Source organism: Leuciscus leuciscus (assembly GCF_965113295.1).
Source record: "Leuciscus leuciscus genome assembly, chromosome: 16".
NCBI lineage: Eukaryota > Metazoa > Chordata > Actinopteri > Cypriniformes > Leuciscidae > Leuciscus > Leuciscus leuciscus.
In genome coordinates this window covers 22,991,385-23,006,606 of record NC_138740.1, presented here as the reverse complement: position 1 = coordinate 23,006,606, position 15,222 = coordinate 22,991,385, and the positions used below count along the sequence as shown (strand labels likewise).

Sequence of the window (15,222 nt, the reverse complement as noted above, 5' to 3'; positions counted from 1 at the left end):
CCACCACTGCCGTCACGCACCCAGCTATCTCACAAGCAACACTGACATCTACAGTATGAATGTATGAACAAAGCGCATTAACACATATCGCATTAACGTGATCACAAAGTTTCACTCATTTAAACCTGAAATATAATACTATTAAAAGGTTTAAAAAATGACCTTTGCTTTAAAACTACAGGGATCGCCATATATCGTTAATAATAATGTACGCTAGATGGCGCTGTGCTTCCTGGGGAATGAGAGATAAAACAAACGAGGAAGAAACTCATCGTCATTGTTGTTTTGAAATGCGAAGTTTGTTGTGGCTTACTTTTTTCCTGATCCTTTATGTTTAAATGATATCCTTTTATTTATTGAATATTTTAGGTGTAAATGTAAAAATATATACGATAGGAGTCATCTGTTTCCTTGTAGAGAATAACGATATCATGATCAATGTTTGTAAACCTTGTTAGTAGTTTAAGCACTCATGAGCAATACACGGGCTCTTGTGAGTTGCACAATAATTTCTCTGCAAGATTCATGTTTTTTATATCCGTGCTGCAAAGGCTGTCTCTCCAGATTAATACAGGAAAGCAAAAGGTAGGAGACAAGAGTTCGGATGACCAATTCTTCTGAGCTTTTTTTGCAATGTATTGGATGAAAGTGTCAAAAAAATTGTAATTACTACTGTAACATATGGTAACACTTTATTTTACAGTGTCCTTGTTACATATGTTACATGTACTTACATAGTAATAACAGTCAATTATGCATAATTACATGCAACTAACCCTCAACCAAATCCTAATCCTACCTATAGTAAGTACATGTAGTTAATTAATATTACTCAGTACTTAAATGTATAATTACACTGTAACAATGACACCTTAAAATAAGGTGTAACCTAACATAATTACTATTGTCTGAGTGAGTGTATTTTATTAATTGAAGTGAGAGTGAAAGTAACAGAAGCTCATACAATGCAATACATGAAGGTGACTTGACTTGACTAAATAAATAAATAAATAAACGTCTGAACATTATGAATGAGTGTTTAACTCCTGTATCAATATCTTTAGGGCAACATGTGGAAGGTGTGGATTCACATCTGACTTACAAAATGTGGACTACAGATACAGGCTGTCATTTAAAGTGTCCAGAAACCAAGATATATTTGGTGTGACTGTATTCGGTGGCTGTTTAAATCCCTTCTTTGGCATTACTGCTGGTTGCCTTCAAAGGTATATTTTAAACCATTTACAAATTGTAAACGTTTTTAACAAGCATTTCTGTTGATTCATTGCTGATGTAATTGATTTTTTTTCCAGTTTTGTGGATTCAGAGAAAACTGATGGCACACATACTGTTCAACAACTGCTTGTCAAAGCTGTGGAAGACTGCTTTATAGGAAGATGTGTCATATTTGGATTAAAGGTATGAAGAATTTCTTCATTTAATTTAGGGTGGGGCATCTAGATTATCTGCTTTGTTTATTTACTTTGCTTATTTCTTGTTCCTTCCTAACAGGTTCCTCATAGTAATGCCAAAACTTCTAAGCTGTCTGGACAGTTAGTGGCCTGCCAAATCATTTCTCCATGTGAGTCTTTGATGGGATGTACTGTAATCGCTTATTTTAAAAACCTCTTGCAAGCAAATTCACATTTCTGCTGTTCTGAATCTACAAACGATATCAGTCCATCACAACAGAAAGACTCACAAAGTTCACAAAGAGATGAACTCAACAAATTTGATTATACTCCTCCATCATGTGCAAGGCTGGATTCTCAACCCAGCAGTGAAGGATTCACAATCTCAAGCCCATGGCAATCACCCGGCTTACGCTTCCCTCCGGAAGAATCGAGTAATCAGCTGTCCAGAGACTGTGATCGTAATATTTCTTCACCAAAGAAAGAAGAGACAAGAACATGCAAATGCACATGTCAAAGCAACAGAAGTCAGTTGAAGCATGTTAATTGTATAAAGGATGAACTGAAGAATGAAAAACAAAAATCTTTTTCCTCAAGCTGTGACATGTTTGAATCATCAGCACACTTGAACGGTTTTACTGCGTGTGACACTATGAATCCATTGAGCCCCTTTTCGTGTGGAAATAATTCTAAAATTACTACATCCGGACACTGCCTTGTACAAGCTAAATCCAGGGACGATTATGATTCATCTTTTCATGAGAAGTCACTGGATAGTCATTTTGGTCAAAATATATGTTTTGATTTAGAAGATGCGCCTTTATCGGAAAGCTTACTAGATTTTGTCAGGGTTGAGCCTAAGATATCAGAGCTAAATGACACAAAGGAGTGCAGTTCAGGTAAAAGAGATGAAATGATTCAAGTGCAAAATAGATGCTCTCTGACAGAAAATTCAGTGGTCATAAGCTGTATCTCAAAGACTAAACAAATGCCTCTTTGTGGTGATGAATTGTCCTCACCAATGCACAATGTGAACAATATAAACTGGAAAGAGAACGATGAAAATGAGTGTCCAGAAAATCTTGAAATGAAGATGAACATTGCTAAGCCAGCCAATTCTTCAGGGCTAAAAAATACGATGCATTTTAGTCCAGACATTATGTGTGCATTTAATCACCCTACAAACAACAGGTTGTCTTTTTCTAACAAAAAACGCACTTTAAAAAGAAAAAAATTTACCAAAAATAGGCCATCTGTGACTTTTTGTTCAGTAAACCATGAAGAGAGCAAATATTTCAGGCACTGTGCACAAAGTGAGGTCCATTCTGGAAACTGCAAAGTCAAGCAGGAACTGATTGTGTTTGATGACCATGGAGAGAAGTACAATTGCTCTGTAGACTTGTTTGCTTCTGGTCAAAGCAGTATGGACATGAACATTTCGGATGTGACAGAGATTTCTAAAGTAAATGAACCGAGGAATGTCAACACATCAGAGCCTGGAGTTTCAGGATCCCTGCTGTTTTCACCATGTTTGCAATCCACCCCAGTTTCTTATCATCAGCACTCATGTGAACAGAAGGCCGGGCGAACCCGAACACGTGTAAGCTCACTGTGCTCCAGAGCAATTAAATGTGAGATTCAAAGTAAGAGCACAGATCTGGGGTTAAGTGATAAAAGACAACATTTCGATCAGCTGCTGACAGTTGGGTCTGAGGGTTTCTCAGGCGAAACCGACCAGCAGGATGCAAGTTGTAATTTATCTGTAAATGAATGGTCCAGAGATCTTTTTGAAAATTCATTTTGAATTAAAATAGAGAGAGATGAATTAAAATATATTTGTTCTGTTTTGTAAATGTAATTGCAAATAAACTATTTTGTAAGTATGAAATATTGTTAATAACTGTTCAAATAATTTATAAAGATTTAAAACTGAAAATTAACTCTCTTTTTTTTCACAGAACAAAACAATGGTTTAATTTTTTACAATATACATTTACCCAGAATAATCTATTCTTATGACCTTATTATGTATTTATAATTAAACACTGACTTTACGTGTTTGATAGTCAATGTTCTGACTTACAAATGTATAATAAAAAGGGTGAAAAAAACATGCTTGGTCATTAAAATTGTGTCCATTTTGCTTTTAGTCCAGTCATTTTATGAAAAAAAGGTAGGACAAATTGCAACAGAAGCAAACTCAACTGATTTTGTATCCTCAATATGTACTGAGTAAGGAAATAAAAGCCCCGAAGAATCCCATTAGGGGAAAGTTTAGAAAAATATGTCAACAAGATTCAACAAGATATTTTCACCTGTGTTGAAAAAAAATGTTGTGTCTTTTCGAAACTTTCCCTTAATGGGATTATTCGGGGCTTTTCCCCCCTTACTCAGGACATATTGAGGATACAAAATCAGTTGCGTTTGCTTCTGTTGCAATTTGTCCTAGGTGGTTGACCCCCATTTTGGCTTAAAATGACTGGACTATTTGTGTATATCAATACTTCAGCTATGCTCATGTATTCAAAATAGACAATTATAATCCAAAAATATATAAGTTAACAATTTCCATAAGTCTGCCTATACCTTGTTCAGAAAATAATTCTCTATTGTTTTGAACCCACTGAACCTCTCTTCTATGCAAATTATTCTACAGTGTGTATCTTAAATTCAAGGTGATTACGACATTGTACTCTTTTGTCATTTTATTGATTTATGTAATTATTGAATTCTGATAGGCTCTTCTTGAATATACCAGTTCTGTTTTGACCAATGACACTGAGAGCAAAGTTTTCATTACCCAATCAAATTCGTGCGTTTCAGCGCAGCCAATCGGGAAGCAGTGACGCGCGTTCAACTATAAAACGTATCAGATGACGCGTAGTCTCCGCTGAAGTACGACGGACATTTTGCAACGCTCAACAGAAACAAGAAATATCGTTACAAAAAAAGCAAGACGTGAGGACGGCATTCGACGTACAAAGGAAACCAAGACGAAATACAGATGTTTAAGAGGACTGTGTTGCAACTAATGTTTGTATAATAGTTTAAATTGTGTGGCTACAGCCTTCGACTCAACGGCTCAAAGATGTCGGACGAAGGCGCGAGGGAGGACGCCTGCCGCGAGTATCAGTCCTCGCTGGAAGATCTGACTTTCAACAGCAAACCGCACATCAACATGCTCACCATTCTAGCCGAAGAAAACATCCAGTTCGCCAAGGATATCGTCGCAATTATTGAAGCACAAATTGCCAAGGTTTTTATGAAAATAGATTTATTTTTGTTTTGTTTCAGTCATCGTCTTGTAGCTCGAGTGTGGCCAGTTAGTTAAATGACGACATGACATGAGGCCAGTAACATGGCGGTAGCACGGCGAGTTGTCTAATTACATTGTTTAAATCGACGTAAAACATTTTGACGCTATATTATCGTTAACTACTTACTAATTTATCATGATATAAATAATTGTATTTATTATCAGTTAGAATGCTCTGTTTTCTGGCTTAGAAAAGACACCGTTCCACATTCCCAAATTAGTCCAGTTGGAGCAGCATGTTTATCTGCTTGTTGGGTTCCAGCTGGTCATAAAGTCGGACTTGCTGTTGACGCACATTTGGCTTGAAGTTAATAATCCATGTTTCCCTTCACAATACGATTATAGGATAATGATAGCAGCTCGCTACAGTCACGATTCTATGTTAATACCAATTTGATGTAACGTTATTGCTTTAAGCCAACGTTTCAGTAGGTTATACATTGTTCTATGTCCATATATAATTATCTGGTGAAATGTAATTTCATGGTTGTATGACACTTAATTTGTCCACAAGAACCCTAGATATGAATGATTCGACATTTCCGTGTTATGTAATCAACCCAGCGATCGTCGTTTATAGTTAAGTTTGTATCCAATGTGTACTTTACACATAGTAATTTTGTAAAGTTGTATTGATTAGAAATGCTGATATTCAAGACGCTCTGTCCTTTCACTTAACAATTAAACAGGTATAAGCATTTGCATACACATGGTTGTAGTCATGTCTTTTCATCAGCTGGTACACGTGGTTTGCTCCCTATCTACATAGATGGCTGGGTATTATTAAAAAAATTAGTGGAAAACTTTAACATTATTCTTGTTTGTTTCCAGTCTATTTGAAATCTTGCACTATTTCGAATAGTCGTGTTGGGCTGCTCCATGAAAATGAGCACGTCTGGATTTAAAGTCTTTAATACAAATGTGCGCCATTCAAATTGCTTTGTACTTGAACCAATAAAGGGTTTGGGGTGTTAGATTGCTGAGTAAATTTCCATTATTTTCTGAAATGTTAATAAATGGTATACAACTGTGACAATAAACTATGTGAAATGTCCTTTTGTCTTTATTTCCCAGTGTATTTTTTGTGGTAATATTTGCTATATTGATTTCAGTCTAATCTAAATGCTCTTTAATACAAAAGCATAATGTGTTGTGTCCTGTCCAATGACATTCCAATGTTGAATGTGTAAAAATTACTAAAAGAAAGATATTAAGGAATTTTGCACCAAAAAAACCTGCTCTCTGCACTGTGGCATGTTGGTCACAACTTGTCAACCTTTTTCTGGAATTGTGTAAAATGTACAGACCAAGTCCCCAATACGAAGATCAAATCTAAATTTGAGTTTAAGTGGATCACTGAGTTGAATTTTTGATCAAGAAAAACAAACAAGTGAAATGAGCTTCATCCCTTTATTTTTTTGTTAAAAGGGCTTGGGCTTCTTGCTAAAAGTCTCTGTGAAACTGGAGTTTATAAAGTGATACCAGTAACAAACTAAATTGTACTGACAACCTAACAAAAAAATTTCCTGCTTGATGGACTGAGCACGAAGCGTGGACTTTGAAGAAGTTTTTTCTTTTACCTGGGACATGGATGTTTTTTGTACCTGCATCTGAGAACTTTCCCCTGATTTTTGATGGATCTGGTTTTGAGGATTTTCATTTTTCAATGCAAAACCGTGGACTTCACCCTAAGTGCTTGATTTTTGTCTTTTGTTCCAGTATTTTTAATTTAAACTTATACCATTTAGTAACCTCAAACTAATTCAATGTGGTTTTGCATTTCTCCCATGTTGTTTTCTAAACTTGTCAGTTTTCTATCACTTTAGGCGGCACCTGGTGAGAAGCTCCCAGTTTTGTACTTAGTGGATTCCATAGTGAAGAATGTTGGAGGGGATTACCTTGAAGTGTTTGCTAAGAACCTAGTCAATTCCTTTATTTGTGTATTTGAGAAGGTACATAATTCTTTGAATTTGTGTCCATGGTGTTACTTCTGATTGAACGTCATGTGCTTTGTTCTCATTTAGAATACTGTGTAGTGCTTATTAATTCCTTCACCTTGATATATTGTTTAATTCCTTAATAGTAATCACATTCATTTTTTTTTTTTTTTTTTTTTTTTTGGAATCATAATCTATATAGTTTTGTCAGTGTTATGTGAGAATAAATGGAGGAGTCAGATATTCTTTCCCCCCCTTTCTTTTTGATTCACTTTAGGTGGATGAGGCCACTAGAAAAAGTCTCTTCAAATTGCGTTCCACATGGGATGAAATTTTCCCCTTGAAGAAGCTATATGCACTAGATGTGCGTGTGAACTCTATAGATCCTGCCTGGCCTATAAAACCATTGCCACCAAATGTGAATGCCAGCATTCATGTCAACCCAAAATTTTTAAAACCGGTAAGCATTAGAGGAGTTCTGACTGATCCTTTAATTTCCAAGGAGTGGGAAGATATGTACTACTATGGTTTATCTGAAATGTATATGCTTTTCTCTTTGCATAGACTGATGAAACATCTCCAAAGCCTCCTGCCCCACAACCTCCAGCTCCGAGCTTGACACAAGAGCAAATGATAAGACAACAGTTGCTTGCAAAGCAAAAGCAGTTGTTAGAACTTCAGCAAAAGAAGATAGAGCTTGAACTTGAACAAACAAAAGCTCAGTTGGTGAGTTTAATAGACACATGCTTTATAATAAGCTGAACTGTAAAGTGTGCTCCAAGTCAGTATTTGCTGTTTTAAAATTATATTTGTCAAGAACAGGTGTTATGTAATGTGACTGCATAGAAGCTGTAGTTGGTCTAATGCAGTTGGATCAACATGCTTCATACTTCTAGATGTGTGCCTAAAACACTTTTAAAAGAGAATTGCTATTTTTTTTTCCTCAAGGCTGCCAGTCCTGCTATTGCTTCAAACCACAATGCCAGTGCTCCAGTCCGTTTCAGTCAAACGGTTACTGCACCACAGACCAAACCTTGGCTTCCAGCACCGTCAGAAAAATTGTCAACCAGAGATCCTAGATTAAATAGACCTGGTGCCACAGCTGTAAATGCAAAGGAACAAGTGATGCATAAGAAGGATAGTCAGGTTACACCAAGTTTTCTGAATACATCAGGAAAAAGAGGACAAGTCTCAGCTGAAAGACCTAGTAAGTTGAGGATTCCAAAAAAGGATAACTCTACCATAGAGGAAAGACCTAAATCCAAGTCAATGTCACCATCTGGAAAAGGTGTCCTTGTCAGACCCAGAGGAATGGAGACTGAACATTCAAAGGCGGCTGAAGTGAATAAGAAGGACCCAAGGCTACATAAGCAGATCCATGAAAGGACAGATTCAAAAGATGAGGATAAAGACAAGAAAAGAAGTTCAGAGAAGAAAGAAAGGGATGAAGGTGTCAAAAACTTGGATAATCTAAAGTCCAGGGGCAAGCTTATAAATGGCTCTCTAAACAAGCAAGGAAGGCTTGAGACCTTTGTAAAAAAAGAAATTAAAGTGAACAAAGCAAATGTTAGAAAAAGGTCTCGGTCAAGATCACGTTCACCACCGTTACATTCTCCCAAAAGAAAAGAAAGGCGATCATCTCCAAAGAGAAAAACCCGGAGTATTACTCCACCCCCCAAGTCTGGAAAGGCTAGACTAAGTAAACATCCACATAATGATGATGCTTTTCCACAGTCGAGTATAAGAGATGAACGAAGTACTAAGAAAAGCCCCCCAGAATCAAGACGATCAAAAAGGCCGCTTGAGGATAGACCTGCTGATCAGAAAGATGGACCACAGCAGAGAATTTCTCCTGCAGAGCATAAAGACACAAAAGATGGCAAGAGGTGGAGGAGTGGATGGGAAGAAAATAAACAGTAAGTGACTCTATTTTTTTTAAAAACTATTCATTACACTTTTCGTCTTGCTAAAATTGAACTTCAGCTCAAAGTTGAACCTCATTCAAATAAAAAAATTGTGAACAGTCCCAAACAGTCAAATCCAGAGCTCTCAGATGGACGACTGGGCCCCCAGAGACACAAGACTTGGAACACTAATCAAAGACCATCCACACCTCGTACACCTAAGCAACATCGCTTGAGTGTTGATAGCAACATACAAATACCAGAAGCACTCAATACTGCAAGTAAACGCAATCTTTTAAGAAAGGTGGGACAGTTTAATTTTTTATGTTTTGTAAAACAGTTTTCTTGGTCTAATACATTATTACTCTAGAATATTGCTGAACTGGCCATGTTTTGTTTCAGGCTAGCAAAAGGCATGCTGAGGGTGAAATATCCAATGATGAATTCCTCAATGTAGCCCATCAAATAAACCAACTCTTTCAGTATCAAGAGGAAAGACAGCGGTCTGACTCTTGGGATGAATCGTGTGATGAGGGAGTGTATCCACCAAAAAAGAAAGGATTGGGAACAATTTCTGATGCGGCGCTTTCTTATCTTGAGCATAAGTCAAAGTTAAAAAGAACACAGCTCCTTCGCCCAGGTAAGAATTGTCCTATTTGTATGTGATTTGTAACACTTTTTGATTTTTAATATTACATATAGTTTTAGATTTTTGTAATTTTATTTTGAACAATTTTACCATAACAAATTCAAGTTGTTCATGTTGTTGGTTTTTGTTTTGGAGTCTTAATTTGAATTATTTTTTTATATTAATTTGTCCATCTCCACAGTGCGAAAAGAGGGGCATTCTCCTTTGCATGATATATTGCTCTATCAGCCTCATCATGAAGTGACTGAACGATACAGTGAGAGCTCAGATGTGCATAAAATGTCTGGTGATGTCATAAAGCCAGTCTCTGATCATGAAGATCCTAGAAGAACTGACAGGCCTCCATCATCTACAGGATCCACTTTCAGAAATTCGCCAAGCCCTGTCAGCTTGGATGGGACCTGTGGAAAATCCACAGTATTGAATTTTGAACGGGCGTCATCTCCAGTTGAAATGGATCAACAGCCTGACGGAGACATCAGCCCACGTTTTGAAAGTCCCAACAGCGTTCACTCTGGTACAGGCCCAGATGATGGTCCAATAAGTGTAGAGGGTCTTCCAAGGCATGATCATTTCTTGGAACAGGGAAGAAGTGGACTAAATCATGATGAATCTCCTGGGAATACACCGACTCACTCCTCAGAAGGACCCATGGCACAGGTGAATGCACCACGGCATGATGGACCGAATGTTTCTCAACGATTTGATGGATATAAGAGTTCTCAAGCTCCCTTTGATGGGCCACCTAACCAGATGAGAGAGCCAAGATTAGATGGTCCTCCAATACCTTATGCTCCTCCTCGGTACGAAGGCAATACTGTTGGATTTGATGGGTCTGGTGGGCCTGTAAGGTATCCTGGACATCGCTTTGATGCCCCTCACCGGTTTGAAAGATTTCCCAAAGCCCATGAAAGACCTGTGAGATTTAACAACCCAGCAGTTTCACACAGGCCAATGAGATACATAGAGCCTCATAACATGGTAAGATTTGACCCTCAAGCCCCAATTCATTACGATCATCAGATGCACCAAAACAGATTTGTTAATCCACCAAGGTTCGATAATCCTCACATGCCACATGGTCCACCAGGATATGAGGAACCACGGTTCCCGGCTAGACTAATGAATTTTGATGAACAGCAGGGTGCAGTCAGATTTGATAGTCCGTCAGGTGGGATGCGCTTTGAGAACCCGGTGCAGCCTGAACCCTTAAGATTCGATGCACCCCCTGTTATGCCAAGATATGACCCTCAAGGTCCTCCAAGATTCTGCGGTCCAAATATTCCAAACCAGCTGAGACCACAGGAGCCAACAATGTACGATCAAACTCAGGGTCAAGCTTCTGTGATAAACCCTGCTGTACCACCGCCCAATTTCAACATGCCACCCATGAACTCGTTTGGTGGCCCAGCTCAACAGTTTCCCATGCAGCAAAATGTTTCACAAGCATCCAACTTCAGTGTGCCAGGCCCTACACCAGATTTCCAAGGTTCATTCAGACCTGCTCCATTCCCTGGTCCAGGTGTTGTTAGTGTTCCTCAGCCTGTAAGTATCCCTTACTCAAGAAGTTTTCTTGTTAAAGGGATAGTTCACCCAAAAATAAAAATGGTAATTTCATCAATCAGCAAATTGACAGAATTTAAATTTTTGGGTGCACTATCCCTTTATACTTGGATATTTAATGTTTTGTTTATTTGATTTGTCTTGTGTATTTTCAGATGATGGGAGCTCAACCCTTCATGCCACCAAACCAAATGTCTTTCCAGCCTGGTAAGAATGTCTTCATTATTTTTATTTGTTTGCATATCCTGAAACATAATTATACACTACTGTTAACTTGTCAGCCTACATTTTGTTTTTTTGTATTGATTGTAATGTCTACTTTAGACCTCTATTATAGTTTGTGAATTGTTGATTTAGGTTCCCAGTTTCCACAGCCTGAGCCCGAGTCATTCAGACAAATAGATGTGAACGATCTGTTTTCAAAACTTATATCCTTTGAATTAATAAAACCTGCACAAACAGACTCAACCACTGGTAAGCATACTGTATTATTTCACTTCTTACTTTTGGACAAGTAATTGCTCTACACTCTTATAGTTTAGATGAACCTATTTAAAGATTTTTTTTTTATATATAATCTATTTTAGACCCCACATTAGCAAGTCAGACTTTATCTGTGCCTGAAGAAGAAGAAGAAGAGGAGGAGGAACAAGAGGAAGATGAAAATGTCCCAGATTTGACTGGCTTTGTTTTGGATGACATGAAACAGTATGCACATCTACATACTCTTTGAAGTTCAGACATAAGTGAAGCTGATAGAAATATCTTCATTATTGTGTGACAATGAAAAATGGTTTAATGAGACCAGCTGTTTTGCAAAATTTGTTTAATTTAGGAGACATGACAGCATTATCACCAAACTATATACTGGAATCCAGTGCTATTCCTGCGGCATGCGTTTTACTGCATCTCAGACAGATGTGTATGCGGATCATTTGGACTGGCACTACAGACAGAATCGTTCTGAGAAGGACATCAGTAAGAAAGTTACACATCGCCGTTGGTACTACAGTCTGACGGTAAGTCGGATGTGGTCTTTTCTCATTCCTTTTTTATTTATTCTGAAAATTGTATTACGGAAATAACTGATGACCTCTTGAAAAAGTGGTCAGAGAACAAAGGATTTTTTTAATATCTGACATGAAGAAATGCTGTTTCTATTAGGATTGGATTGAATTTGAGGAAATCGCTGATCTTGAGGAGAGGGCAAAGAGTCAGTTCTTTGAAAAAGTTCATGAAGAGGTTGTACAAAAAACGCAGGAAGCAGCCAAAGAGAGAGAGTTCCAGAGTGTAAAAGCTGCTAAGGATGTCGTTCATGAGGTAAGGAAAACTACACAGCCTTGTGTGTGCTTATTCATAGTTTATAGCGTCATGAAACCCCCATGTTTTATTACTGGACGTTCACACCTTAGATTTGAAAGACTCAAGAAATGGGTGTGCAAAGCTGTGGAATAGTAGAAGGTTGGAAGAGGGGAGACAACAACCAATAAAACAGACATAGAACACATTCATTATACAGACAAATTATTTTAAGATGAGTGAAAAAAAACAAAAAAACTGACAACACTTACACTTACAACATGTGTCCAAATACAAAGCTGAACGGGCAGAGGTCAACGAACAGAAACAGTCTTTTGTGACATTTGAATTATCTGCAGTAATGCGATCTCATGCATAATACATCTCATGCATTAAATTCATCCTTATGAATAATGTGGAGAAAAGCTACACGTATACATCACTTTTCATGACGTTGGTTCGGCTTTGCTTTTTGAATCAGAATAACGCAGAAAAACACTTTTCCCTAACTAAGCATAATGAGTGCTGTTGTTTTTTTCTTTGATGTACAACGTGTATATGTCTGTTAACCTCTCAAAAAATTTGTTATGGGGTTTCATGACCCTTTAAGAGAAAATTATTTATTTAAAAAGGACCTGCCGAACTAAAAACAACTCTTTCTTCCTCCTCAGCTATGTGAGATTTGCCAGGAGCAATTTGAGATGTACTGGGAGGAGGAAGAGGAAGAGTGGCACCTCAAGAATGCCATCAGAGTTGATGGAAAGGTAGGAAATCTTCTAATGAAAAGAAGAGCTGTTCAGATGTTTTAAAGGTGCAGTAAGTGATTTTTGAAAAACACTGTTGTAAGTCAGACTGAACACCACAACAAACTTGTAGCCAATCAGCAGTAGGGGGCGTGTCCAGTGTCCACTCATGATGGGAGAGGAGAGAATAAGCAAGAGGGAGGTTTGAATAAAGACTGTTGAAGGCTGAGAGAGACAATACAAAAGTAAAAAGCTCAGAGGAATAACACTGGAAAAAGAAGGGTTATGATCAGGCAAGAGCTTTAGGACCCACACTAATATTAGATAAGCTTTCCAGCGCTGGAGAGACCCAAGCGAGAAGGCAGAGGTTGCGTTGTTTCTGCTCCCAATGTGAGTAACATTGGTGTAGTGTGTGTGCTGCTGGCGACTAACAACAAACCTTGCATATTTTGTGAAGTCTTTGTTTTTTGTGCTTGCTTGTTCGTTCTTCATCTTTGCTTTATTTACCGTGAAGCATAATTTTGCTTTGCTTCTGCTATGATAAGAGACACTCTTGCATTGCATGTTCATGCATGTAAGGGGGCGGAGCAATGAAGGGAGGGGTGTTTGTTTAGGTTGATTTCAAATGTGTTTAACAACAATTTTGAAAAATCGCATACTGCACCTTTAGCAGTGGCTTTGATGTTTGATAAAAAAACGTAATTGTTTTTTCCCCCTCTTTTAGACATATCATCCCTCGTGTTACGAAGACTACAAAAATGTGAGTGTTGATTTTGTAGTTTATCTTGTTTGTACTTCATATGGAGAATGCCATAATCTTAACATGCATCACACCTACAAATTGAAGTCCTGTGGCTGAAACATGCTGTATTTTGGATTCTGCTTTTGTGTAAAGCTTTATTTCATTTATGTGGAAAATAATTCCGTCATAATTTATATTTAGGCAATTAAAACACTTCCCTTTTTTCGTAGACATCCTCCTTTGTGGACTGCACACCCTCACCCAATAAAATGCTTACAGAAAACCCTTTAACAGCTTTCCTGAAACAAGAGCAGGGTGATGAGGTGTCATGCTCCAGTATTAAAGAAGAGCCCCCCGAGGACGATACGGATGCACCGATGGTAAAAGAGGAGGTTCAGGTTAAGTTAGAGGGTGAATCACAAACCAGTGCAATTATTTTCTAACTCTGCTGCTCTTTAGCCACTTTTTTGTGGTTACTTTAGCTGGTCTTTTGTGTTTTTGTAAAGAAGGATATTTTTATATTGCAGCGCTCTGGGGCCGGGACCTCAGCTAGTCACTTTAAATACATTTTTGTATTTGTATTTGCCTGCACAATTCAGGTATGTTTTGCCATGTGAATGCCCAATGAAATGTACTGCAAAATATGTACATTTGGGGGTAAATGTATATGTATAATTTAATTTATAAATAAAGATATTTTTGGTATTCTTTGTGTAGTATTGATAAAAAAAAAAAGGTTTGAATTTTTTTGGGTTCTCAGAATGAGACATTTGTTCTAACTTTGAGAATGGTGAACAGTGGTTGAATACTAATTTATGAAAGACTTTTTTTTTTTTTTTTTAACAAGGGAAATCCCTTTTCAGTAATTGATAATCTCCTAAATCCAGGTGTGGGGCCGATTGTAAATTATAAATATTATGAGAATTTCCTTGACCTCAATATGTAAATAGTTATTTCAGAGTTTACTACTGTATTTGGTTCAGAGTAATGTTTAGTTCAAAATGGAAAAAAAAAATCAGGGTGGTCTTTTTTTTCTCTCTCCTTTTGCAGAGGTTCAAAGGGCAATTTTGCTTTATGCGGAATATTCAATAAAAATCTAAAGAAGAAATAGTGTCGTGTGAAAAGTGATTATTGTGTTTTTTGATTCATTTAAAGTTGTCAGTTTTATGCATAATCCTAAATAAAGTTTCAGTGCTAATGGAATATTCTCTGTTCAATTATTCTGTCCTGAATATTACAATATCATGTGTGTCTGTTTGAAATCTCACTATATTATGCATACAATAAAATTAATAACCATATTTAAACTATATAGTTTATCACTCATGTTAAAAGAAACCCTTCAACAAAATTGCATTTATTTTACTTTAGAGGAAAAAACCTTGCTCAACCAACATGGTAAAAGCTGTTCATATGACTTCTCTTCGAAGATACGTTATAGTGATATGATGGAGCTGGTGTGAAATTGGTCTGGTGGTCATGGACCCTCAAAATGGACATTGTTGATGATGATGATAAATGAATATGAATATGCTCCAGCTCAAGTCAAGCTTATGAGATAATTTTAGCTGTATCATTTCAAACAACTTCATAATTGTTATTACTAACATAAATGTTTGAATTAATTACCAGTGTGCACTATGCTTTGTAAAGGTAC

The 15,222-nt window shown here is 37.2% G+C and overlaps 2 protein-coding genes across 3 annotated transcripts; both read left to right on the top strand.

The window, feature by feature from the left end:
- Positions 1–243: 243 nt before the first annotated feature.
- On the top strand, positions 244–3,558 carry ddias (DNA damage-induced apoptosis suppressor). Its single transcript, XM_082141133.1, has 4 exons — positions 244–585; positions 1,065–1,226; positions 1,314–1,419; positions 1,513–3,558. The coding sequence occupies exons 1-4, from the start codon at positions 473–475 to the stop codon at positions 3,214–3,216; spliced, it is 2,085 nt and encodes a 694-aa protein (XP_081997259.1). The 5' UTR covers positions 244–472; the 3' UTR covers positions 3,217–3,558.
- Positions 3,559–4,281: 723 nt separating this feature from the next.
- On the top strand, positions 4,282–14,768 carry pcf11 (PCF11 cleavage and polyadenylation factor subunit). Of its 2 annotated transcripts, XM_082141113.1 has the most exons (16): positions 4,283–4,668; positions 6,555–6,680; positions 6,943–7,125; positions 7,230–7,391; positions 7,614–8,581; positions 8,690–8,873; positions 8,972–9,209; positions 9,400–10,763; positions 10,937–10,988; positions 11,139–11,255; positions 11,369–11,489; positions 11,617–11,800; positions 11,946–12,101; positions 12,752–12,844; positions 13,548–13,583; positions 13,796–14,768. In XM_082141113.1, exons 1-16 carry the CDS (start codon positions 4,501–4,503, stop codon positions 14,006–14,008), a joined length of 4,365 nt encoding a protein of 1,454 aa, XP_081997239.1. In that variant the 5' UTR covers positions 4,283–4,500; the 3' UTR covers positions 14,009–14,768. The 2 variants fall into 2 exon arrangements, with proteins under 2 accessions (XP_081997240.1, XP_081997239.1); XM_082141114.1 differs by lacking the exons at positions 12,752–12,844; positions 13,548–13,583; positions 13,796–14,768 and adding an exon at positions 12,277–12,734 and having other exon boundaries at positions 4,282–4,668; positions 11,946–12,217.
- The last annotated feature ends 454 nt before the right edge of the window (positions 14,769–15,222 follow it).